This window comes from Macaca thibetana, chromosome 9 (genome assembly GCF_024542745.1).
Source record: "Macaca thibetana thibetana isolate TM-01 chromosome 9, ASM2454274v1, whole genome shotgun sequence".
NCBI classification, from domain to species: domain Eukaryota; kingdom Metazoa; phylum Chordata; class Mammalia; order Primates; family Cercopithecidae; genus Macaca; species Macaca thibetana.
In genome coordinates, this window is record NC_065586.1 from 41,469,661 (window position 1) to 41,497,296 (window position 27,636).

The 27,636-nt window shown below is 44.9% G+C and overlaps 1 protein-coding gene and 1 non-coding gene across 6 annotated transcripts in view; both read right to left on the reverse strand.

The window, feature by feature from the left end:
• Positions 1 to 2,042: 2,042 nt before the first annotated feature.
• ZNF487 (zinc finger protein 487) overlaps positions 2,043 to 27,636 on the reverse strand; it is a 43,624-nt gene continuing 18,030 nt past the window's right edge. The window contains exons 2-6 of one of the 5 annotated variants that reach the window (XM_050804334.1): positions 25,603 to 25,822; positions 20,492 to 20,584; positions 8,419 to 8,544; positions 8,064 to 8,159; positions 2,043 to 3,198 (exon numbers count right to left, since the gene is read on the reverse strand). In XM_050804334.1, coding sequence (XP_050660291.1) covers positions 2,714 to 3,198; positions 8,064 to 8,159; positions 8,419 to 8,544; positions 20,492 to 20,584; positions 25,603 to 25,678 — 876 coding nt within the window. In that variant the 5' untranslated portion in view covers positions 25,679 to 25,822 and the 3' untranslated portion in view covers positions 2,043 to 2,713. Of the gene's footprint in view, positions 3,199 to 8,063; positions 8,160 to 8,418; positions 8,545 to 20,491; positions 20,585 to 21,470; positions 21,802 to 25,602; positions 26,385 to 27,636 lie in introns of those variants that run through there. The other 4 variants (XM_050804335.1, XM_050804337.1, XM_050804336.1 and 1 more) reach the window with 4 other exon arrangements.
• Positions 24,005 to 24,066, reverse strand: LOC126963469 (U7 small nuclear RNA). The gene has a single exon (XR_007729103.1). It is a non-coding gene; the product is annotated as a U7 small nuclear RNA (small nuclear RNA).

The window sequence follows — 27,636 nt, forward strand, 5'->3', positions numbered from 1 at the left end:
TTGAAGTTATTGGAAGGTTGTACACTTCATGGCCCATCCAGAGTGCAAAAAGAGAACAATTTCAGACTCACTGCCAGGAAGTTTTCATGCCCCATTCATAATCAATACTGTTTTTCTTTATGGAAATATAAATCATGTGACAGATGTCTGCCTTGTGCAATGGCTATCAAAAATATTCAAATTTACAGCTCAATTTTGATAACTATGAAAGACCATAAAACTTGTACTTACCTATATATTAAATCATGCTATCAGTCTGCTATTGTCTATTTTCCTGTTGATTTCTGTATTTCCATTCTAATGACCCTTAAAAGCCTCATACAATGCATTATAAATAAAGCTGATAATAACAACTAAACAACTCACCTGGGATTTGTTCATTTTCTACTGGTCTTGGGAAAATGTAAAGGTAATGCTGGGAAAGAGGAGCTAAGAATAAAGTTAGGAGAAATCTGGCCCACCTTGCTGCTCCTGGATCCAACTTCCTAAAATACTACACAGAAGAGACCATTTGAACAATGTGGAGACATCTCTATGACCAGATTGTGTTGAGCTTAGACATGCAATTTTTCACTGGGTGAAAGTAAACACATGTATCCCAATGATTAACAATTTATGTCACTAAGACACAAAAAAATTTAAAATACAAACAATTTATAAATGACAGGATCCTAATATAAAAGTGTCTTCATTAAAACTGATGTGGTAGGAAACACTCAGGTTGTACTGTTTATCTGTTTTCCTATGAATATAATACTGGGAATATTGTTGAACAATTTACAGAAACTCTAAAAAAGAGAATGAATGCTTCAGTACAAGATTTTTTAGTATTTGTTCGAATTTCATTACAGTTTCATACTCTTTTGATAAGACTTGTTTCAGCTGTGCAAAGGAATAAAGAAACCACGAAACTTTCTTTTTTTGAAACAAAGTCTCGCTTTGTTGCCCAGGCTGGCATGCAGTGGCACGATCTCAACTCACTGCAACCTCCACCTCCCAGGTTCAAGCGATTCTCCTGCCCCAGCCTTTCGAGGAGCTGAGATTGTAGGCACCTGCCACCACGCCCAGCTAATTTTTTGTATTTTTAGTAGAGACGGGGTTTCCCCATGTTGGCCAGGCTGGTCTCGAACTCCTGATCTCAGGTGATCCACCTGCCTCAGCCTCTCAAAGTGCTGGGATACAGGTGTGAGCCACCGCGCCCGGAATAAACTCTTATCTTGATCAGTAACAAAGGAGTGACCTGTAATAATTCACTGATTCTCTCAGGCTCCATATATTTTATCTTTCAAATAAGGCAGAAATAGTTAAATACTGTATACTCTTCCTGCACTACCATCTTGTGATTCTAAGGTAAGAATAAAAAGAGAATAAAGGCCAGGTGCGGTGCCTCATGCTTGTAATCCCAGCACTTTGGGAGGCCAAAGCAGGCAGATCACCTGAGGTCAGGAGTTCAAGACCAGCCTGGCCAACATGGCGAAACCCTGTCTCTACTAAAAATACAAAAATTAGCTGGGTCTGGTGGCACACACCTGTAATCCCAGCTACTCAGGAGGCTGAGGCAGAAGAATCGCTTGAAGCCAGGAGGCGGAGGTTGCAGTGAACCGAGATTACCCTACTGCACTCCAGCCTGGGCAACAGAGTGAGACTCTGATTCAAAAAAAAACAAAAAACAACAAAAAAAGAAGGGCTGGGGGTGGTGGTTCACGCCTGTAATCCTAACACTCCGGCAGGCCAAGGCGGGTGGATCACCTGAGCTCAGGAGTTCAAGAACAGCCTGACCAACATGGTGAAACCCCGTCTCTCCTAAAAATACAAAATTAGCCAGGCATGGTGGCGCACGCCTGTAATCCCAGCTACTTGGGAGGTTGAGGCAGGAGGATCGCTTGAACCCGGGAGACAGAGGTTGCGATGAGCCAAGATCACGCCATTGCACTCCAGCCTGGGCAATAAGAGCGAAACTCTGTCTCAAAAAAATAACAACAAAAGAAAAGAAAAAAAGATAAAATGTCAATTATTTGCTGTTCAATGAAACATCACTTCTAGGCAAAAGATTTCTCATCTTTATTGGGTGTTCTCACCCCAACCTGGGTTGTTTCTGCTATGGAATGAGTCCAAGAAGGTGAAGGTTTCTGAGCCTTCAGGATGTTGACAAGGGTTTCCTCTATGTTGTCTCTCTGATGTTTAGCAAAGTCAGGATTCTGGTAAAAGGTTTCATTATATTCATAGGGTTGCTCCCCTGTGTGTGTTCTCTGATGTGCTGTGAGGGATGACTTCTAGTAGAAAGTTTTCCCACATTCACTACATTCATAGAGTTTTTCTCCTCTATCTGTTTTCTGATATACAGAAAGCTTTGGCTTATAGCAAAATCTACTAGCATGCTGATTAATTTTATAGGCATTCTTTCCTATACGTGTTTCTTGATGCTGAGTGAAATTTGGCTTCTTGCAGAATACTTTCAAATCTCTATTACAGTCAAAAGTTTTCTCTCCTCTGTAACTTCGTAGAATGAGGAGTGATTTCTTGCCAAAACTATTCTCTCGCATTACACTCATAGTGTTCCATCTCCATTAACTCTGTGGTGTTTACTTACAGGTGGCTTCTCACCAGACCTCCTCTCACATTCATTGAATTCATAGGAACTCTCCCTTATGTGAGTTATCTGATGAACAATGAATATTGGTCTATCGGAAAGGCTCTCACATGTCCATTATATTCACAGGGTCTCCCATGAGCACACTCTCTTATGGGTAATGCAGGCTGCCTCTTCATGAAAAGCCTTCCCACACTGATTGTATTCAAAACACTGCTTCAGAGTTTGATGCCTAAATAGGTCCTCATTATGAAAGACGGCTTTCCCATTTCCATCATATTCCAAAGGTTTCCCTCTGGCATAAGGATTTTCACGCTTCATACAAAGGAAAACTTTCCCATGTGCATTATACTCAGAAGGGTTCCTTATAAAGGAGCTTCTATTACTAATAATTAATTCCAAAATATAATTCAAATTCACTCCATATGAGTCACAGTTGCCACGTATTTTTCTTAATAGAATGGGGTTTGTGTCAAGATAAAATGTTTTTCCTAATACACCATTTCTGTCCATAGTCAGTGTTTTGTTGCTGAAAAAATCAACTTTCTGCAAATGCTGGTCTTGATTTTCCTGTCTCTTCTCCAACAGGTTATCATCTATGCAGCAGTCTAGAAACAAGAATAAGTTACCACAGATTATAAATGTTAATATATTTCTTATGAAAAGGAGACATATTCACATGCTTTTTTTTTTTTTTTTTTTTTTTTTGGCACAGTGTCTGGCTCTGTCACCCAGGCTGGATTGTGCAGTGGTATAATCATGGCTCACTGCAGCCTCAACTTCCCAGGCTCAGGTGATGCTCCCACCTCAGCTTCTCGAGTAAATGGGATTACATGTATGTACTACCATGCCTGGCTAATTTTTTGTATTTTTTGTAGAGATGGAGTTTTTGCCATGTTATCCAGGCTGGTCTCAAACTCCTGTTGCCCAGGCTGTAATGCAGTGGCAGCATCACAGCTCACTGCAGCCTTGACCTACTGGGCTCTAGAAATCCACCTGCCTCGGCCTCCCAAAGTGCTGAGATTACAGGCATAAGCCACTGCACCCGACCCAGGCTGTTCTTATAACAGAATCATATGCATACGTTTATTCATCTAGAATATCATCATGTAACTCATAGTCTGAGATTTCACTTATATGATCAATTACACTGTAATTACTAGAGTCTACAATGCTTCTGCTTCATCTTCTGATTTGCCTAATAATTGTGAAGAGACTTCCTCTTGTCAATTTTCTACTCTTTGCAATTAACGGAAGAAAATAAAAGTTCTCAACTTCAACTGTGCCCATTGAATTATTAAAAAAAAAAAAAAAAAAAAGAGAGAGAGAGAGAGAGAGAGTTGGGCGCAGTGGCTCACGCCCATAATTCCAGCACTTTTGGAGGCCGAGGAGGGTGGATCACCTGAAGTCAAGCGTTCCAGACCAGCCCGGACAACATGGCGAAACCACGTCTCTACTAAAAATACAAAAAGTAGCCAGGTGTGGTGGTGCGCACCTGTAATCCCAGCTACTCAGGAGGCTGAGGCAGGGGAATTGCTTGAACCCAGGAGGCAGAGGTTGCAGTGAGCTGAGATCATGCCACTGCATTCCAGCCTGGGTGACAGAGCAAGACTCAGTGTCAAGGAAAGGAAAGGAAAGGAAAGGGGAGGGGAGGGGAGGGGAGGGAGGAAGGAAAAAAGAAAGAAAGAAAAAGAAAGAAAGGAAAGAAAAGAAAGAAAGAAAAGAAACAAAACAAAAAGAAAAGGAAGAGTCAGGTACAGTGGTTGACACCTGTAATCCCAGCACTTTGGGAGGCCAAGGCAGGAGGATCACCTGAGGTCAGGAGTTCAAAACCAGCCTTGCCAACATGGCAAACCCCATCTCTAGTAAAAATACAAAAAAAAAAAAGCCAGGACACAGTAGTAGGTGTCTGTAGTCCCATCTACTCGGGTGGCTGAGGCAGTAGAAGCACTTGAACCTGAGAGGTAGAGGTTGCAATGAGCTGAGATTGCACTGCTCCACTCCAGCCTGGGCAACAGAGTGAGACTCCATCTCAAAAAGAAATGAATAAACAAAATTTAAAAAAAAGAAAGAAAGAAAGAAACTACAAATAAGGTTTCTCCAGGCTTCTTTTATATTTTTGTCATAAGTGATGCAATACTTCAAGCAGCTCAATAAGAAAACTGAAGGATGATATAATAGTGACAGTGATCTTCACTATTGTATTATCCTTATAAGCAATTCCATCATTCTATTCTTTTCTATTTTAGTTTATTTTACCACAGTTGGACATAACTGATGAGTAATGTTGAAATAATTGCTAAGGAAATAACATAGCAAAATGTTTCAAACTTTAGAAAAATAGATCACTAAAATAGTATCATGCTTCTTAGATTATAAATGGGACCAATTAACTCAAACGATAACAGCAAAAACAGAATGAGTTTCATTCAATTAAAAAATATAAGTAGGCCAGGCACAGTGGATCAAGCCTCTAAACTAGCATTCTGGGAGGCAGAGGTGGAAGAATTGCTTAAGGCCAGGAGTTCAAGACCAGTCTGGGCAACACAGCAAGACCCCATCAATACAAGTTTATATAGATACATATATACACACACACACAAATAAATATATATATATATATACACACACACACATATATAAATTTTCTCTGTTTATCTAAGTTAGAAAAAAAAATTTTTTTTGAGATAGGATCAAAAGAGATCAACCTGCACTCCAGCCTGGAAGACAACGCGAGACTCCATCTCATTTAAAAAAAAAAAAAAAAAGAACTGTGTCAAAAATAAACTCAAAAGCTAAATTTGGGTCCACTGAGAGGTAACATTCTATTTTGTTTATTATTTGGACCATATATCATTTATACTTCTTTTATATTCTAAGGTTTCCTGTTCACATTTCATATATGATTCTCAAACTCCATATAGCTTGATTTTTGTTTTGTTTTTACAGACAGGCTCTTACTCTATCATCCAGACTGGAATGCAGTGGCATGATCATAGCTCACTGCAGCTTCAAACTCCTGGGCTCAAGCGATCCTCCTACTTCAGCCTCCCAAAACTGAGACTACTGGTGTACGACCATGTCTGGGTAATTTATTTATTTATTTATTTTTGAGAAGGAGTTTCACTCTCGTTGCCCAAGCTGGAGTGCAATGGCACAATCTCGGCTCACCACAAACTCCGCCTCCTGGGTTCAAGTGATTCTCCTGCCTCAGCCTCCCAAGTAGCTGGGATTACAGGCATGCACCACCACGCCCAGCTAATTTTGTATTTTTAGTAGAGATGGGTTTTTCCATGTTGGTCAGGCTGGTTCGAACTCCCAACCTCAGGTGATCTGCACACCTTGGCCTCCCAAAGTGCTGAGATTATAAGCAGGAGCCTCCGTGCCTGGCCTAATTTTTCATTTTTTGTACAGATGGATCCTCATTATGCTGCCTAGGCTGGTCTCAAACTCTTGACCTCAAGCAATCCTCTTGGGTTAGTCTCCCAAAGTGCTGGGATTACAGGAGTGAGCCACCGCACTGAGCTTATATAACTTGGTTTTTGATTTGACAATATCCATCTTTTAGTAAGATGGTTTAGCCCCTTTCACTGTATTATGACTTCTAAAATAACTGGATTGGTTTTCTCTTTTTCACTTAAGAGTTTCCAGTTGTTCTAATTTTTACCGGCCTTTCCCCACTCTTTCATTTTTTTTTTTTTTTTTTTTTTTTGAGATGGAGTCTTGCTCTTGTCACCCAGGCTGCAGTGCAGTGGCACGATCTCTGCTCGCGCCAATGTCTGCTTCCCGGGTTGAAGTTTCTCCTGCCTCAGCTTCCTGAATAGCTGGGATTACAGGCATCCACCACCACACCCAGCTAATTTTTGTACTTTCAGTAGAGATGGCATTTTGCCGTGCTGGTCAGGCTGATCTCGAACTCCTGACCTCAGGTGACCAACCCGCCTCGGCCTCCCAAAGTGCTGGGATTACAGGCCTGAGTCACCAAGCCCGGCCTCATTGGTCTTTTTTTTTTTTTTAGTCTAATCCAATACATTTAATTTTTTTCTTTTCCATTTTCTTCTTTTTAAAAGTCTAGAAATTACACATATTACTTTCTTTTAGCATTTACTCATTACATGTTACCATTTATATTTAATGCAACAGTATTTCTTCTTAACAACGAAAGGAATTTAGAGGCCAGGTGCAGTGGCTCATACCTGTAATCCCAGCACTTTGGGAGGCCAAGGGGGGCAGATCACTTGAGGCCAGGTGATCAGCTTGGCCAAGATGGCAAAACCTCATCTCTACTAAAAATACCAAAACTAGTCAGGTGTGGTGATACACACCATCTGTGGTCCCAACTACTAGGGAGGCTGAGGTACGAGAATCTCTGAGCCTGGGAGGCAGAGGTTGCACTGAGTCAAGATTGTAACACTGCACTCTAGCCTGTGAGACAGAGAGAGACTGTCTCAAAAAAAAAAAAAAAGAAAGAAAAAAAGAAAGAAAAAGAAAAAGAAAAAAAAACAAGGATTTTAGAACATAATTCAGATCAACTGGTAACTGATTCACATGTTGAATTATTTTTCAGTATTTTATTTTTATTGTTTTACATCCAACTGGGCATCATTACTATTTTATACAAAAAATGTTTGTTTAAATTTATGTGTCTATCTCTTATTTCTTCCCAAAACTGTTTCTCCCCATTTTCTCCCATCCAGTTAATGGTATCATCACACAGCCAGTGCCTCAGTATAAAACCTTTGAGATCATGCTTATTAGCTTTTTCTTATGCCCATAATCCAATTTAGCAGCAAATTCTGTTTTGGCTACAAATTCCAAATATATAGCACCCCAGTGAGCAGTCTGTCTGACAGCATCTCTCACATGCTCCCCATTACCCCGACTTCCACCCAGCCCGGCTCACTGCTGTCCTGCACAAATGACACTCTGGCCTAAGGTTCACGACACAGGATATACCATCTGGCCAGAATATTCCACTGACACATGATTCAAATCTGTGTTTATTAAACTACTGACTTCAAAAAGGCCCTTCCACAAAGCGCACACTACATCTCATTCTTTTCTACCAATAGAACACAGCCATGGTATTAGAGCTATATCTCTAACACAGATGGAACTGCCAACATCGTAGCTGCCAAATTAATACGTATTGAATAAATACATAATATATGATGAAAAGAAGATAACTGAAATGATATAGAAGGAAGAGTCAAATGACATTCATTTGACAAAACTGAGAGAGGCAAGGATTAAGTTTTTGGAAGAAAACAAAGATCATTTAGCTGTTATCTGCTGGTGTGTAATAATATATACATCTGAGGCAAGCAGGCCAGCTCTTCTTAGTCACTTCCAAAGTTCTGGTAACTCTAAAAATGTATTCCTGAAAAATTTCAAAGATATCAATATGTGAACTATCTCCCTAGGATCCAATTTCTCCCTGGGATTATAGATTCCTATATACTTATTAACTCACCTAGGTGGCTCTGACTTGGGGACTCTTCCTCTAATATCCACAGCACCTCTCCATGCTCCAACTTGCAAATCACCACTGGTTTGGTAATACAATACCCTGTGAATGAAAATGACACAGGACGTGGGCCAGATAGCCTGTGGAGGACAAAGCTGTGTCTGCACAAAAATAGGTCCACTTGAGCATTTCATTACGGAAAACACCACAGATATTTTTTACAGTGCCCAAAAGGGATCAATCAAGCTTCAACTCCTGAGTTTCAAGCCTTTAACTCATAATCATACAAAGAAACCATCTGCAATCAGCAGCTAAAAAGGAAATAAATGTTATTTGGAGTTTTAAATTACACAATCCTTACCCACTGAGAGGAGGAGGCTGTAGTTCTCCAGCATCACGTCTCTGTACAGAGGAGGAGGTTGTAGTTCTCCAGCATCACATATCTGTACAGGGTCCTCTGGGCAGGGTCCAGATGCTGCCACTCCTCCTGGGTGAAGCCCAAAGCCACATCACTGAAGGACACTGATCCCTAGAACAGTACATTTCATTCTATAGTGATCAGAAGTGGAGAACACACAACATGTGTGAGATCTAACACCTTGCCATGTTCACTGTTGATAGCTGAAGAGAAAATGCTACATAAGATGCCTACTATTAATATTATACATTGTAGGAAAATGAGAAATCCTGGTATGAGGACTCTGCTGGTATATTGATTGCTTTTTTTTTCAGACAGGGTCTCGCTTTGTCACTCAGGCTGGAGTGCTGTGGCATGATTACAACTCACTGCAATCTTGACCACTGGGGCACAAGCAATTCTTCCACCTCAGCCTCCCAAGTAGCTGGGACAACAGGCACACGCCACCACACCCAGCTAATTTTTTATTTGTAGAGACAAGATCTCACCATGTTGCCCAGGCTGGTCTTGAACTCCAGGCTCAAGCTATCCTCCTGCCCTGGCCTCCCAAAGTGCTGGGATTACAGATGTGAACCACTATGCCCAGCTTACTTTCTTAATTCATACAAAAATTATATGAGGTCCCGCTAGTGATAGATGCAGGAGGTAGATAAGGGGGGGTCCCCGGAGAATCTCCGACCAACCCCACAAGTGTTTACACCAGATGCTTTTCTGCAGATAAGGGAATCTGCCCAGGGTCTTGTCTGCACATGCCTGCAACAGACTGAGGACCCACCTGCGTACTGGGAGAATGAGGTGGAGGCAGGGGAAGTTTGAGCCTTGTGCAGGGGGGAGGAGCCTGGCCTCCTAAGATCCTGTGTGGTGGCCTGGTAGTCAATCTGTGAGGTGGCAGCCTTTTAGCAGAATTGATTAAAAAAGAAAATTGATTTAAAAAAAAAACCTAGGCTGAGCGTGGTGGCTCATGCCTGTAATCCCAGCACTTTGGGTGGCCAAGGCAGGCAGATCACTTGAAGTCAGAAGTTCAAGACCAGCCTGGTCAACGTGGTGAAACCCTGTCTCTACTAAAAATGCAAAAAGTAGTCAAGCATAGTGGTGCGCACCTGTAATGCCAGCTACTAGGGAGGCTGAGACAGGAGAATCACTTGAACCTAGGAGGTGGAGGTTGCAGTGAGCCAAGATCATGCCACTGCACTCCAGTCTGGGTGACAGAGCTAGACTCCTGTCTCAAAATATAGGTAATAAATCATTTTTCCTTTTAGAGGCCAGGTCTTGCTGTTTTGCCCATGCTGGAGTACATTCACAGGCATGATCATAGCATGCTATAGCCTCGAATTCCTGGGCTCAAGCAATACTCCTGCCTAAGCCTCCCAAGTACCTGGGGCTCCAGGAAGGTTACCCAGGCTGTAGTGCAATGGCGCGATCTCAGTTCACTGCAACCTCCACCTCCCAGGTTCAAGCAATTCTCCTGCCTCAGCCTCCTGAGTAGCTAGCGTTACAGGGGCGCGCCACTAGGCCTGGTTCATTTTTGTATTTAATAGAGAGGGGGTTTCATCATGTTGGTTAGGGTGGTCTCAAACCCCTGACCTCAACCCGCCTCAGCCTCCCAAAATGCTAGGATTACAGGCTTGAGCCACCGCACCCAGCCCCTGCTTTTTTTTTTTTGAAACACGGTCTTGTTCTGTCATCCAGGCTGGAGTGCAGCGGCACGAACACAGCTAACTGCAGCTTCAACCTCCTGGGCTCAAGCAATCTTCTCACCTCAGCCTCCTGAGTAGCTAGGACTACAGATGCATACCACCATCCCGTTAATTTTTTGTCTTTTCACAGAGACAGGGTTTCACCATGTTGCCCAGGTTAGTCTCTAACTCCTGGGCTCTAGCGATCTGCTGGCCTCAGCCTCCCAAAGTACTGCGATTACAGGCGTAAGTCGCTGCACCGGGCTGATTTTTAAATTTTTGGAGAGATGGGGTCTCACTATGTTACCCAGGTTGGTTTCAAACTCCTGGACTCAACTGATCCTCCCACCTTAAGCCTCCCAAAGTGTTGTGATTACAGGCATAAGCCACCTTGCCCAGCCTGGCTGTTGTTCTTAAGTTGCTTTTATAAAAGGTGGAGAAGGTAAGCTGACATTTGGTTCTGGGGGAAAAAAAAAAAAAAGGTGGCCTGTAATCCCAGCTACTCAGGAGGCCGAGGCAGGAGAATCGCTTGAACCTGGGAGACAGAGGTTGCAGTGAGCTGAGATTGCACCATTGCACTCCAGTCTGGGCGACAGAGCAAGACTTCGTCTCAAAAAAAAAAAAAAAAAGGGCGAAGGAGATCCACTGAATTTCTATTTAAACGGGAAAAAAGGGGCCGGGCACAGTGGCTCACACCTGTAATCTCAGCACTTCGGCAGGCTGAGGTGGGCGGACCACAAGGTCAGGAGTTCAAGACCAGCCTGGCCAATATGGTGAAACTCCGTCCACTAAAAATACAAAAATTAGCTGGGCATGGTGGCGCATGCCTGCAATCCCAGCTACTTGGGAGGCTGAGGCAGGAGAATTGGTTGAACCAGGACCCAGGAGGCGGAGGCTGCAGTGAGCCGAGATTGTGCCACTGCACTCCAGCCTGGGCTACAGAGTGAGACTCCATCTCAAAAAAAAAAGGGGGCGGGGGTGGGGGAGTGGGGGGGCAGGTGTGATGGCTCATGCCTGTAATCCCAGCACTTTGGGAGGCTGAGGTGGGCAGATAATGAGGTCTGCAGATCGAGACCATCCTGGCTAACACAGTGAAACCCCGTTTCTACTGAAAATACAAAAAACTAGCTCCACATGCTGGCTGGCACCTGTAGTCCCAGCTACTCGGGAGGCTGAGGCAGGAGAATGGTGTGAACCTGGGAGGCAGAGCTTGCAGTGAGCTGAGATCACGCCACTGCACTCCAGCCTGGGAGACAGAGCAAGACTCTATCTCAAAAAAAAAGGAAAAAAAGGTATGTCAAAAACAAAAATTATAAATGGGCTTATCTTACTATATATTACTGTTTATTATGAACTCCTCTAATAAAAAGAAAAATACTCCAGTGAAAAGAAAAAGTCCTAAAACAGAGTTAAATAGTGTCCTATGCCGGGCGTGGTGGCTCATGCCTCTAGTCCCAGCACTTTGGGAGGCCGAAACAGGCAGATCACCTGAGGTCAGGAGTTCCAGACCAGCCTGGCCAACATGGTAAAACCCTGTATCTACTAATAATAGAAAAAAATTAGCCAGGCACGGCTACTCGGGAGGCTGAGGCAGGAGAATTGCTTGAACCAGGGAGGCAGAGGTTTCAGTGAGCCAAGATCACGCCATTGCACTCCAGTCTGGGGGAACAAGAAGGAAACTCTCTCTCAAAAAAAAAAAAAAGTGTCCTAATATATGGTCAAGTCCCAAAGGATGATCAACTTTTTTTTTTTTTTTTTTGAGACAGAGTCTCGCTTTGTTATACAGACTGGAGTGCAGTGGCACAAACATGGCTCACTGCAACCTCTACCTCCCAGACTCAAGTGATCCTCCCGCCTCAGCCTCCCAAAGTGCTAGGATTACAGGCATGAGCCACTCCACCTACCCAGCCAATGATCAACTTATTAAATATGGTTGACATATTTAATATTTAATTATAAATGATTATAAATTATAAATCCTTTATAAATTATAACAGAATAAGTTGGAAGGCTCCCTAGGAAACATACTCCAGGAAAAGGACACATTTGGTACAAAGACAAAGGTGGTGTTATGACTAGTACATCCAGCAAGAAGGTAAGTCGAGCTGGAGCATAGTGATCAAGAGGCTGAGAAGGAAGTGAAGTCAGAGATGTAATGGACCACATAACCCACTGGTGGAATTTTGGCTTTTACTCAGTAAAAAACGTAGATGTTGGGCAGAGGATTGCTGTTTAGCAACCTGACTCATCCTACACAGGCACTCTAAATGCTAAGCCAGAGGCCAAGGTCTGAGCAGCAACAAGACTGCTCTGCAACGGTTGCTGTAATCCAGGCAAAAGATGTCATGGAGAGGATTGCAAAAGGTCAGACTCTGTGGATATATTCTGGATGTATGCCCCAGAAGTTTTTCTGACAAATAAGATGTGTAAGACAAGAAAAAAACAGGTCAAAAATAATTCCAAGGGGTCTGCTATCAAACAAGAAGGTGAAGGAATGCCCCAGAGGTTGTGGGTTTGGGAAAATCCAAGAGGCCAGTTTTAATCATGTTGAGCTTGGGTCTATAAAATACTCAAGCAGAGATGTGGAGTGGACAGTTAATATATGCATCCAAAGTGTAAGAAGAAATCTGAGCTGGAGAGATTACCAGGAGGGATCAGGCCCCAGAGAGTACTGCTGACAAGACACTGCCAAGGGAGAGGCCTCGGCCAGACAAAGTACAAGTGATAACAAAAGGAGGCAGCCAAATGCCAAGGTAAATAGGGGCAGGTCCCCAGTGCAACCTCCAAGCCAAAGACAGTTTAAAGCCTGAAAGCCAAGATACAAGTTAAATCCTCAGACCAGACTGAGAACTTGTCTTCCTCTTTGGCATGCTTTCCTCTAATCCCCGCTTTTCATCTATTTTATATATAGCTACCCTTTCCTAATTGGGTTTTTTTTTTGTTTTTTTTTTTTTTTGAGATGGAGTCTCGCTGTCACCCAGGCTGGAGTGCAGTGGCGCGATCTCGGCTCACTGCAAGCTCCACCTCCCGGGTTCACACCATTCTCCTGTCTCAGCCTCCCGAGTAGCTGGGACTACAGGCGCCCGCCACCACGCCCGGATAATCTTTTGTATTTTTAGTAGAGACGGGGTTTCACCATGTTAGCCAGGTCAGGAGATCTCGTGATCCGCCCACCTCAGCCTCCCAAAGTCCTGGGACTACAGGCGCGAGCCACCGTGCCCGACCTCTCCTAACTGGTTTTCTACACTGGCATGCCCACCATTGAGTGGTGTCTTCACTTTAACGTTTTTTGCATACTCACAAACCAATGAGCCCACACTCTCCATTCTGAGTCCCATAAAGAAAGACCCCTGACTCAGTCAGTAGAGGGGGAGACAGCTTGACTTGAGAGAGAGACGATTTGACTTCAGAGAGACAGCTTGACTTCAGAGCGATGGCTTGACTTCAGGCAAAGGGCAACCTGACTTCAGGGAAGGCAACCTACCCTTCCCGTTCCCTTTCCAGTTCCCCTCTCTACTGAGAGCCATTTTCTTTGCTCAATAAAATTATCTGCCTTCACTATCCTTCAATTTGCCTGTGTGACCTCATTCTTCTTGGACACCAGACGAGAGCTCAGAATCCACCGAGTGCGGGTACGTAGAAAGACTGTCACACTGGTCCTTTGTCCTCACCAGAGGAGGGCAGCCACCCCATGCAACGAGGCAAGGGGCCAACTGAGCTGCTAACACACAGCTGTCTGCAGACAGCAAAACTAAGAGAGCACTGTAATACTTCCTCTAGGGTTCTGGGGTTGTGGGCACCCTCACCTTGGCACCGCCATCCATGTGTGCAAGCAAGTGCGGGATCTGGCTAGCCATTCTGGACACGGAGCTTGTTCCTGCCAGTGCCCAGAGCAGCCAGCCAGATCCTGCACTCACTCACGTGCTCCATCCTGCAAGGGATTGAGCGCGGTGGGCCGACTAAATGGGACAGCCCTGTCACGAGTCCAACAAAGGGGCCAAGAAAAATCCTGCATCGTAATGACCAAGGACTACACATAAACATTCAGTGGCAGGAAGAAAAGGAGGAACCAGCAAACGATGAGAGAAGGAAAGTTAAAAGTCTGGCAACATGGTGTAACCCTGTCTCTACAAAAAAATACAAAAATTAGTGTGGTGGTGCATGCCTGTAGTCCCAACTACTTGAGAGGCTGAGGTGGGAGGATCACTTGAACACCTACATCTGAGCCCGGGATGTCGGGGCTGCAATGAGCTATGATCATGCCACTGTACTCTAGCCTGTGTGACAGTGAGACGCTGTTCAAAAAAGAAAGGAAAAAGTTAAGGCAAAGTACAGTGGCTGTCACCTATAATCCCAACACTTTGGGAGGTCAAGTTAGGAAAAGTGCTTGAGCCCAGGACTTCCACACCAGCCTGGGCAACATGGCAAATCCCATCTCTACAATAAATAGAAAAATTGCCCCAGCGTGCTTGCTTACGCCTGTAATCCCAACACTTTGGAAGGCCGAGGTGGGTGGATCACCTGAGATCGAGAGTTCAAGACCAGTCTGACCAACATGGAGAAACCACATCTCTGCTAAAAATATAAAAAAATTAGCCAGGTGTGGTGGCGCGTGCCTGTAATCCCAGCTACTCGGGAGGCTAAGGCAGGAGAATCGCTTGAACCCGGGAGGTGGAAATTGCAGTGAGCCAAGATCACACCATTGCACTCCAGCCTAGGCAACAAGAGCGAAACTCTGTCTCTAAATAAATAAATAGAAAAATTAGCTGGGCGTGGTGGCATGCACCTGTAGTCCCAGCTACTCAGGAGGCTAAGGTGGGAGTATCACCGAAGCCCAGGGAGCTCAAGGCTAAAGTGAGCCGTGATGGCACCACTGCACGCCAGCCTGGGCAACAGAGTAAAACACTGTTCCCCAACCAAAACAAAAATAAAAGGGGAAGTTAAAAGGGTGTGGTGTCCTGTAAGCCAAGTGAAGAAAATCAACCAGAAGGGAAAAACACAGGCATACCTAAAAGACAATGTGCATTCAGTTCCAGACCACTGCAATAAAGCAAATGTCACTTGAGTCACATGAGTATGTTGGTTTCCCATGCATGTGAACGGTATGTTTTCACTATACTATAGTCTATTAAGTGTGCAATAGCATTATGTCTAGGAAACCAATGTACATGTCCTAATTTTTTTTTTTCTTTTGGAAGACAGAGTCTCGCTCTGTTGCCCAGGTTGGAGTGCAGTGGTGTGATCTCAGCTCACTGCAACCTCTGCCTCCTAGGTTCAAGAAATTCTCATGCCTCAGTCTCCCGAGTACCTGGGATTACAGGAGTACACCACCATGCCCACCTAATTTTTCCATTTTTTGGTAGAGACAGGGTTTCACCATTTTGGCCAGGCTGGTCTCAAACCCTTGGCCTCAAGTGATCTGCCCACTTTGGCCTCCCAAAGTGCATGAGCCACTGCATACAGACATATTCTAATTTTAAAATACTCCATGGCCTAAAAATGCAGGCCAGGTACACTGGTTCATGCCTGTAATCCTAGCACTTTGGAAGGCTGAAGTGGGAGGATCATTTGAACCAAGGAGTCAAAGATCAGCCTGGGCAACATAAGAGACCCCGTCTCTATTTTTAAAAATAAATAAATAAATGTTGGCCAGGCGCAGTGGCTCACGCCTATAATCCCAGCACTTTAGGAGGCCGAGGCTGGTGGATCACCTGAGGTCAGGAGTTCGAGACCAGCCTGGCCGACATGGTGAAAGCCCATCTCTACAAAAATACAAAAATTAGCCGGGTGTGGTGCACGCCTGTAGTCCCAGGTGCTCGGAAGGCTGAGGCAGGAAAATTGCTTGAACCCAGGAGACAGAGGTCACAGTGAGCCAAGGTCACACCACTGCACTCTAGCCTGGGTGAAAGAGCCAAACTATGTCTCAAAATATAAAGTAAAATAAAATAAATGCTAACAATCATCTGAGCCTACAGTGAATCATAATCTTTTTGCTGGTAGATGGTCTTGCCTCAATGTTGATGACTGCTGACTCATCAGAGTGGTGGTTTGCTGAAGGCTGGGATAGCTGTGCAATTTCTTAAAATAAAATGACAAGTATGCCACACTGATTGACTCTTTTTTTTTTTTTTTTTTTTTTGAGACAGAGTTTCACTCTTGTTGCCCAGGCTGGAGTGCAATGGCACAATCTCGGCTCACTGCAACCTCTGCCTCCCAGGTTCAAGCGATTATCCTGCCTCAGCCTCCCGAGTAGTTGGGATTACAGGCATGTGCCACCACGCCGGCTAATTTTGTATTTTTAGTAGAGACGGGGTTTCTCCATACTGGTCAGGCTGGTCTCAAACTCCCGACCTCAGGTGATCCACCTGCCTCAGCCTCCAAAAGTGCTGGGGTTACAGACATGAGCCACTGCACTCGGCCGACTCGTCCTTTCATGAAAGATTCCTCTATAGCACAAAATGCTGTTTAATTTTACCCATAGAACATCTTTCAAAATTGGATTCAATCCTCTCAAACCCTGCTGCTGCCTTATTAAGTTTATTTAAGTCTAAATTCTTTGTTGTCATTTTAACAATGTTCACAGCATCTTCACCAGGAATAGATCCAATCACAAGAAACAATTTTCTTCTCTCATGCATAAGAAGCAACTCCTCATCTGTTCAAGTTCTACCATAAGATTGCAGCAATTCAGTCACATCTTCGGGCTCCACTTCTAATTCTACTTCTCTTGCTATTTCCACATCTGCAGTGACTTCCTCCAGTGAAGACTTGAATCCCTCAAAGTCATCCATAAGGGTTGGATTCAAGTTCTTCCAAATTCCTATTAATGTTGTTATTTGGACCTACTCCCATGAATCATGAATGGTCTTAGTGGCATCTTGAGCAGTGAATCCATTCCAGAAGGTATTCAATTTACTTTGCCCAGATCCATCAGAGGAATCACTATCCATGGCGGCTATAGCCTTACAAATTTCCTTTTTTTTTTTTTCTGAGATACAGTCTCACTATGTTGCCCACACTGGTGTACAGCGGCACAATCTCGGCTCACTGCAACCTCTGCCTCCCAGGTTCCAGTGATTCTCCTGCCCCAGCCTCCCAAGTAGCTGGGACTACAGGTATGCACCACCATGCCCAGCTAATTTTTGTATTTTTAGTAGAAACAGGGTTTCACAATGTTTGCCAAGCTGGTCTCGAACTCCTGACCTGAGGTGATCCACCCGCCTTGGCCTCCCAAAGTGCTGGGATTACAGACATGAGCCACCACGCCTGGCCACAAATTTATTTCTTAAATAATAAAAGTTGAAGGTCAGGCGCAGTGGCTCACGCCTGCAATAACAGCACTTTGGGAGGCCAAGGTGGGTGGATCACGAGGTCAGGAGTTTGAGACCAGCCTGGTCAACATGGTGAAACCCTGTCTCTATTAAAAATACAAAAATTAGCCGGGAGTGGTGGCGTGTGCCTGTAGTCCCAGCTACTCAGGAGGCAGAGGCAGAAGAATCACTTGAACCTGGGAGGCGGAGGTTGCAGTGAGCTGAGATCATGCCACTGCACTCCAGCCTGGGCGACACTCCATCTCAAAAAAAGAAAAATAAAAAATAAAACTTGAAAGTCAAAATTACTCCTTGGCCAGGCGCAGTGGCTCACGCTTATAATCCTAGCACTTTGGGAGGCTGAGGTGGGCAGATCACTTGAGGACAGGAGTTCAAGACCAGCCTGGCCAACATGGTGAAACCATCTCTACTGAAAAAAATACAAAACAATTAGCCGGCAGGCACCTGTAATCTCAGCTACTCAGGAGGCTGAGACAGGAGAATTGCCGAACCTAGGAGGCAGAGGTTGCAGTGAGCCGAGATCATGCCATTGCAATTCAGCCTGGACAACAAGAGCGAAACTCTGTCTCAAAAAAGAAAAAAAAAATTACTCTTTGATCCATGGGCTGTAGAATGTATGCGTGCTAGTAAGCAAGAAAACAACATTAATTTCATACCTCATAGCTCTTGTGTGACTAGTTGTTGATGAGCAGTAACATTTTGAAGAAATATTTTTTTCAGAACATTGGGACTCAATAATTTGTTTAAAATAATCAGTAAACCAGCTGGGCATGGTGGCTCATGCCTGTAATCCCAGCACTATGGGAGGCCGAAGTGGGTGGATCACGAGGTCAGGAGTTGGAGACCAGCCTGACAAACATGGTGAAACCCCATCTCTACTAATAATACAAAAATTAGCTGGGGGTGGTGGTGTACACCTGTAATCCCAGCTACTCAGGAGGCTGAGGCAGGAGAATCACTTGAACCAGGGAGGCAGAGGTTGCAGTGAGCTGAGATCACGCCATTGTACTCCAGCCTGGGCGACAAAGCAAGACTCCATCTCAAAAAAAAAAAAAAAAGAAAAGAAAAAAAAATTCAGCAAACTATGCTATAAACAATATGCCAGCCAGGCACAATGGCTCATGCCTGTAATCCTAGTACTTTGGGAGGCCAGGACGGTTAGATCACCTGAGATCAGGAGTTCAAGACCAGCCTGGCCAACATGATGAAACCCAGTCTCTACTAAAAATACAAAAAATTAGCCATGCGTGGTAGCACGCACCTGTAATCCCAGCTACCCACGAGGCTGAGACAGAAGAATCACTTGAACCAGGAGGTAGAGGTTTCAGTGAGCTGAGATCGTGCCACTGCACTCCAGCCTGGGTGACACGGTGAGACTCTGTCTCAAAACAAAAAAGAAAAGAAAAGAAAAAAAAGTTTTCCTTTGCATTTACATTTGGGCTGTTTGGCACAAGAGGCCTAATTTGGGCCTGTCTTGGCATTTGATATATGCCTTCCTCATCAAGCTTAATTATTTCTAGCTTCTGAATTAAAGTGGGAGATGTATAACTCTTCCTCTCACTTGAACACTGAGAGGCCACTGTAGGGTAGTTAACTACCCTAATTTCAATATTGTTGTGTCTCAAGGAATAGGGAGGCAAGAGGAAAGGGAAAAAGAAAGGGGAACAGCCAGTCAGTGAAGCAGTCAGAATACAGGCAACATTTGTTAATTTTAACTGACTTATATACAGTTTAGGGTATCTCAAAACAATTACAATAATAACAGAAATCACGGATCACAGATCACCATAATAGATAATAATAAAAACGTCTGAAATAGTGCCAGAATTACCAAAATGTGACCCAGACACACAACATGAGCACATGCTAAAAAAGAAAAATAGTTGTGAGACTGTGGCTCATGCCTACAGTCCCAGGGCTCTGGGGGACCAAGGTGGGAAGATCACTTGATGCCAACTGTACACAACTGTAGTCCCAGCTACTCAGGAGGCTGAGGCACGAGAATCGCTTGAACCCAGGAGGCCAAGGTTGCAGTGAGCTGAGATCAAGCCACTCTGGTGACAGAGTGAGACTCTGTCTCAAAAATAAATAAATAAATAAATAAATAAATAAATAAATAAATAAATAGTGTCTACAGATTTGCTCAATGACGGGTTTCCACAAACTTTCAATTGTTAAAAAAAACAAAAAAAAAGAAAAGAAAAAAGAAAAAAAGTGCAATATCTGCAAAGTACATTAAAGCAAGGGACAATAAAACGAGGTGTGCCTGTAATCAATGATACCAAATGTGGCTAGAAAGCCATGTAAGACGGGCTGGGCATAGTAGCTCAACCCTATAATCCCAGCACTTTGGGAGGCAGAGGTTGCAGTGAGCTGGGATTGCACCACTGCACTCCAGCCTGGGCAACAGAGCAAGACTCCATCTCAAAAACAAACAAACAAACAAACAGAAAGAGTAATTCACTAGATAATTAATTTTTTAAAAAGAAAGTCATGTTAAGAGGAAGACTGAAGATTTCACCACTAGAGGCCACTGCTGGGATAGCCTTAAGGACTGGGATAGCCTTAAGGCTTTGAGTTCCCTACAGACCAATCTTTGAGATAAAAGAGACAAAAAGCAAAGTAAACTGTGAACAAGTTTTGGTCTGAATGGGGTTATGTGAATTAGTGTGTGTGCGACATAGCTTTGCCCTGGAACAAACACACCTGCCACCCACCTGGGGATGACAAATGACAAGGTAGAAAGAAACAACTTGGACTTGTATCAAGTTCTAAAGGATAATTTCCCTAATATAAAGAAATTAAATCTATAATTTTAAAACTATTCATAAAGAAAAGCCAGACCCTAGAAAAATTCACTGCTGTAATTTTACAAGCAATAAGGAATAAACAGCACCAAACTTACACAAGCACTTATGGAGAATAAAGAGAAAATACTAAACATATTTTCTGAAACAGGCATAAAATTAATATAAACACCTAACAAAGGCCAGGGGCAGTGGCTCATACCTGTAATCCCAACGTTTTGGGAGGCCAAGGCAGGAGGATCACTTGGGCCCAGGAGTTCAAGACCAGCCTGGGCAACATACCAAAACACCATCTCTAAAAAAAATACAAAAAATTAGCCAGGCATTATGGTACATGCCTGTAGTCCCACCTACTCAGGAGGCTGAGATCAGAGGATTGCTTGAGCCCAGGAGTTCAAGGGAGAGGTGAGTTATGATCATCACACCACTGCACTCCAGCCTGGTAACAGAGCAAGTTACAAACAGAGCAAAAACAAAACAGAGGAAGTTTTGTTTTTTGTCTCAAAAAAACAAAAGGCTGGGCTGGGCACGTTGGCTCGCACCTGTAATCCCAACACTTTGGGAGGCCGAGGCAGGCAGATCACCTGAGGTCAGGAGTTTGAGACCAGCCTGACAAACATGGTGAAACCCTGTTTCTACTATAAAATACAAAAAGTACAAAAAGTAGACGGGCGTGATGGCTAACCCCTGCAATCCCAGTTACTCAGGAGGCTGAGGCAGGAGAATCGCTTGAACCGGGGAGGTGGAGGTTGCAGTGAGCAGAGATCGCACGACTGCACTCCAGCCTAGGCGACAACGGTGAAACTCCGTCTCAAAAAATAAATAAATAAATATTAGAAGAGGCCAGGTTTGACAGCTCACACCTGTTATCCCAGCATTTTGGGAGGCCAAGATGGGCAGATCACTGGAGGACAGGAGTTTAAGACCAGCCAGGCCAACACAGTGAAACTGTGTCTCTCTAAAAATACAAAAATTAGCCAGTCCTGGTGGTGCATGCCTGTAATCTCAGCTACTTGGGAGGCAGAGGCACAAGAATCGCTTGAACCCAGGAGGCGAAGGTTGCAGTAAGCTGAGATAGTGCCACTACACTTCAGACTAGGCAATAGAGTGAGACTCTGTCTCAAAAAAAAAAAAAAGACTTTTAAGAAAGGAAAATAACAGCCAGGCGTGGTGGCTCATACCTGTAATCTCGACACTTTGGGAGGCTGAGGTGGATGGCATCTGAGGTCAGGAGTTCAAGACTAGCCTGGTCCAGATGGCGAAACCCCGTGTCTACTAAAAATATAAAAAATTAGCTGGGCATGGTGGCAGACGCCTGTAATCTCAGCTACTCAGGAGGCTGAGGTATGAGAATCACTTGAACCAAGGAGGCAGAGGTTGCCATGAGCTGAGATCATGCCACTGCACTCCAGCCTGGGTGACAGAGCAAGACTTGGTCTCAAAAAAAAAAAAAGAAAACAACAGACTCTTTCAGAAACAAAGACACAAAAATATCTAACAATTTGTCATGGAATATATTTTAAAAGGATAAAACAACAATATAACTTTGTTCCTGGAAAATAGGCTGGTTTAACATTTGAAAATCAAAACATTAACAAAATTAACTCGATCCATAGGTTAATATCAATCAATCCACTGAAAAAGAAGAAAACAATATAATCATCTCAATAATAATTAAATTCATTCTTCTGGTCTATTAGCTAAAAACAAATAATAATAATTAAACGGCCGGACGCAGTGGCTCACGCTTGTAATCCCAGCACTTTGGGAGGCCGAGGCAGGCAGATCATGAGGTCAGGAGATCGAGACCATCCTGGCTAACACGGTGAAACCCCATCTCTACTAAAAATATAAAAATTAGCCAGGCGTGGTGGCGGGCGCCTGTAGTCCCAGCTACTCGGGAGGCTGAGGCAGGAGAATGTTGTGAACACAGGAGGCAGAGCTTGCAGTGAGCCGAGATTGAGCCACTGCACTCCAGCATGGACGACAGAGCGAGACTCTGTCTCAGAAAAAAAAAAAAATAATAATAATAATAATAATTAAACTCACAGCCTGAGCAACATGGCAAAACCCTGTCTGTAGAAAAAATAAAAAAATTAGTCAGGCATTGTGCTGTGCACCTGTAGTTCCAGCTACCTGGGAGACTAAAGTCAGAGGATTGCAGTGAGCTGTGATCGCACCACTGCACTCCAGACTGGGTGACAGAGTGAGACCCGACTTAAAAATTTTTCTTAAAAAGTTCAAATTCAGTACCCACTGGATGATAAAAAGTCTCAGCAAACCAAGGGCCAGGTGCAGTGGCTCACTCCTGTAATCCCAGCATTTTGGGAGGCCAAGGTGGGTGGATCACCTGAGGTCAGGAGTTCGAGACCAGCCTGGCCAACATGGCGAAACCCCGTCTCTACTAAAAGTGCAAAAATTAGCTGGGTGTAGTAGCATATGCCTATAGTCCCAGCTACTCGGGAGGCTGAGGCAGGAGGGTCACTTGAACCTGGGAGGCAGAGGATGAAGGGAGCCAACACCATGCCACTGCACTCTAGCCTGGGTGACAAAGTGGGACTATGCCTAAAAAAAAAAAAAAAGAAGAAAGAAAAGAGAGAAAGAGAGAGAGAGAGGAAGAGAGAGAGACTAGATACCTTGGAAACAGCAATAATGAGAGGCAGGAAGAGGAAGAAGACTTCACTGACAAGACAGAAAAGAAATAATTACAGAGGAAGGAATAGATCAGAAACCAACTGAGAAGACATTCTAGGGAGATTAAACATGAGCATCAACTGGACAGAATGCTCAATTAAGGCAAGCACTAAAGTATCCATGACATTTGGATACCCCTACCAGGCAGAACCAGCAAGCCATGTTGTTCAAAATGAGAAAGGGAAACATGGAGATACTTGCCAGAAAATACAGCTTTAACCTTGCTGTTGTACAATCTATACATACATTTAAGGAGTTTATCTGAAGGTGATATAATCCATTCTTTCATGCAGCTATCTCAGCTTCTATGCCTGGATCAAGCAGGACCATCAGAAAGAGGTCTATGGGACCAAGGTGCCTCCATCCCTAGAAATGCACTGACTGGAGTACTCCACCCGCACGAAGTACTCAATTACAGGCAGCAGACTGCACTGATTTCTGGTACTCACTGAAAGAATGAAGACTGTCTACTAAGCCATCTACAGGAAAACTGGAAAAAGAATGTTTTTTAGACTTCAATGCCAATAACTCCTTTTTTTTTTTTTTTTAAGGGGCTTTCCAGTGTGAAAGGAAAATAAATCTTGGGGCACCAAAATCACTAAGCTAAAGAGAAAAGTCAAGCTGGGAACTGCTAAGGGCAAGCCTGCCTCTCATTCTATTTAAAGTCACCCCTCTGCTCACTGGGATAAATGCAAAACTGATTGCCTCCTTTGAAGAGGCTAATCAGAAACTCAAAAGAATGCAACTATTTGTCTCTTACCTACCTAAGATCCCGCAAGCCACCTGCCCTCCAAGTTGTCCCACCTTTGCTTCCAGTTGTCCTTCCTTTCCGGACTGAACCAATGTTCATCTTACATATATTGATTGATGTCTCAAGTCTCCCTAAAATGTATGAAACCAAAGTGTGCTCTGCCCACATTGGTGCATGTCTGATCAGGACCTCCTAAGGCTGTCACAGGCGCATGTCCTCAACTTTGGCAAAATAAAGTTTCTAAATTAACTGAGGCCCATCTCAGATATTTTGGGTTCACACTGGCAAAAAGTGGAAAGCCTGCTAGACAAATTCTAAGAGCCGTAACTCTTTTGAGTCTAGTTCTGTTGCCAAGGTTGGAGTGCAGTGGCGGGTTCTCAGCTCACTGCAAGCTCCGCCTCCCAGGTTCACCCCATTCACCTGCCTCAGCCTCCCGAGTAGCTGGGACTACAGGTGCCCACCACCATGACTGGCTAATTTTTTGTATTTTTAGTAGAGATGGGGTTTCACCGTGTTAGCGAGGATGGTCTCCAGCTCCTGACCTCGTGATCCGCCCGCCTCGGCCTCCCAAAGTGCTGGGATTACCGCGCCCAGCAAAGAGCTGTAAATCTTAATGTCTCATGAAGAATTCTTTTTTGTTTGTTTGTTTTTTAAATTAAGGCGGAGTCTCCCTCTATTGCCCACGTTGGAGTTCAGTGGCATGATCTCGGCTCACTGCAACCTCCAACTCGCATGTTCAAGCTGTCTCATGAGAAATTCTTTTCTTTTTTCCCAAGACGGAGTCTTGCTCTGTCGCCCAGGCTGGAGTGCAGTGACACGATCTCAGCTCACTGCAACCTCCACCTCCCGGGTTTAGGCGATTCTCCTGCCTCAGCATCTGGAGTAGCTAGGATTACAGGCATGCACCACCATGCCCAGCTATTGTTTGTATTTTCAGTAGAGACAGGGTTTCACTATGTCGGCCAGGCTGGTCTCGAACTCCTGACCTTGTGATCTGGCAGCCTCCCCCCACCCCCCGCCTCGGCCTCCCAAAGTGATGGGATTACAGGCATGAGCCACCACGCTAGGCTTTTTTTTTTTTTTTTTTTTTTTTTTGAGATGGAGTCTCACTCTGTCACCCAGGCTGGAGTGCAGTGGCTCTATCTCAGCTCGCTACAACCTCCGCCTTCCGAGCTCAAGGGATTCTCCTGCCTCAGCCTCTGGAATACCTAATGAATGGGATGACCTGGACATTCACCCCTCTGGAGTTCAATGGTTTTCATCTTTCATGTCAGGCAGAAATTGGTAATCCAGGAAGCTGTTTCCTCCTCTACTTTCTGAGTAAGCATGGTGGAAGCACCCACATCTCTCAAGGCCACTGTGGTAACGGGCATAGCACGGGGAGCTCAGGATCTGGAAAGAGTAGATAATTCAGAAAAATTCAAAGGCCGTTGGGGTGTTTAAGACAGAATTTTCTTGGCCAGGAGTGGTGGCTCACGCCTGTAATCCCAATACTTTGGGAGGTGGAGGTGCGCGGATCACCTGAGGTCAGGAGTTCGAGACCAACCTGGCCAAAGTGGGGAAAACCTGTCTCTATTAAAAATACAAAAATTAGCCAGGCGTGGTGTCATGCGCCTGTAATCTCAGCTACTCGGGAGGCTGAGGCAGGAGAATCGCTTGAACCCGGGAGGCAGAGAATACAGTGAGCCGAGATCGTGCCACTGCACTCTAGCCTGGGTGACACTGCTACACTCCATCTCAAAAGAAAAAAAAAATAATTTTCTTAGAAGTAGGTAGCATTTCTTTCCCTCCCAACCAGGTTCTCTCAACCCTGAAGATGGAGAGACATTTCCTGGGCAAGCCTGACCCTAGCCTTAGGTCCAGCTCACCTCTCTGACAGCTGGAGCACAACTCCCGTTGAGTCAGCTGGGATGGCTTGTGGAGCAGAAGCATTACATATTGCATCTCTCCGTGCAAATCTGGGTCGTGTTCTTTCTCAGCCTCGTCCTCTGCTGCTGTGAAAACTCTGGTGAGAGGTTTCCATTCAGGTGGGCCATGCTTCCTCTACCTCACAAGTGCTGCTCTGTTTTCAGAAATTAGGAACTGGCCCTAGGGGCCAAAATCATTTTATTTGGGGCTTACATCAGGGCCCTAAGTCTTGGGACTCCCTGTGCCCCAGAATCTCGGGTTGGTCCTTCAAAAATCCATTAAGACGACTGAGGACACATTGGCTGGACGGTTCAAACGAGGCCTGGGGCCCTCCATTATTAAATGCGGGGCCACAAACCCTGACTACAAGTGCCCCAGGAAAAAACGGAGCTGGCATTATACTTGGCAACGATGTCTGGCGCTCAGTGCTGTAACGACGCAACGCTGGACTTCCGCCGAATGGGCTTTTAGTGGGCAGGCAGAGCGGTGAGCCCCGAGGTCCAGCACCCGGGCTGTGCTAGAGCGGGCGGTGCCCGCCTCCCTTCTGGAGCGCGAAGCGTCCCCGTAGTCCCCACTAGGGTGCGCAGTAGCGTCGGCACAAGAGCGGCAAATGCCGCCATGACCTGCTGCCAGCCTGGCGCGCTGTCTCCTACGCACCAAAGGGCCAAGGCCGCGGCCCCACCCTCCCGCGGGCTCTGCGTGCTCTTTGACCCCAAAGGTGACCCGACCGCGGCCCAGCCCTGCCACTACGGGAAATGGGCAGCGCATGCGCGGCAGTGCCCGTGGCTGTCACAGGCGTGCCTCGCACCACGGACCTAGGGGGGCCGTTTCCCGTCAGGCTCCGCTACGAACCCTCGCCTCGCCCCGCCCCGCCCCGCGTCCTCTAGCTGGGCGGGGGCGCGTCAGGCGTTGACCCGGTCGCAGACAAAAGACCGAAAAGGACGCCTGCACGGGAGGCATGGAAAAGCGAAAGAGCCCGTGGCGCATGGATTCCTCCGGAAAGCAAAGCGGCTTTGTGATGCAGCTGTAATCACAATGCCAATGGGATGGTGCTCGCTTCTCAAAATTTGAGACTTCCTTGCGATACACAGAATTTGGGGGTGAATAAAAGTGCAAACTAAAAGAAAACGACTATCACACACAGCCTCGTATCCCTTAAAGGACTTTTTTTGAGACAAGGTCTGGCTCTGTTGCCCAGGCTGGAGTGCAGGGGCGCAGTCACGGCTCACTGCACAGCAGTGATGGAAGCAATGTGTATGTGAAGACTTGGCATGATTCACTCCCTGCATAATCAAGTGCTAATGTTCCCATTGGAATAGGTGTAGAGAGAATGCATTCTTGACATGGTTCTACGAATAAGGGAAATTTTATTTTAATTCTGCTTTATCTTTTCTCAGCTTTTCAGACTAGTCTCTACCAATTTAACTGCATCAAGTACATCAAAATCAATTTTAATTAAAAATCCAAAGTTTATTCCAGAGCTATCAATTTTCCAGCATGTTTTACAGCACAAGCATTAATGTTACACTAAATGAATTTTTGCCTTACTTGGTTTAAAAACTATTCTTTCAACAACATTGAATATTAAAATAGCACAAATCAGCAGATCATTCACAAGTTTCAAAGCACATAGATGGCATTTGTAGGAGACTGACAAGTGATGGAGTTAAATTTTGTAAGCTAGTGAAAGGAGACCAGTATAGTCATAATAAACACTGTCCTCGGCTTACTGTTCAAAAGTACTTTGAAAATCTGTGAGTCGAGGGCCAGGCGCAGTGGCTCACGCCTGTAATCCTACCACTTTGGGAGGCTGAGGCGGGAAGACTGCCTGAGCTCAGGAGTTTGAGACCAGCCTGGGCAACATGGTGAAACCCTATCTCTACTAAAACACAAAAAATGAGCCAGGCATGATGGCGTGCACCTGTATTCCCAGCTACTCAGGAGGCTGAGCAGAACTGCCTCAACCCAGGAGGTGGAGGTTGCAATGAGCTGAG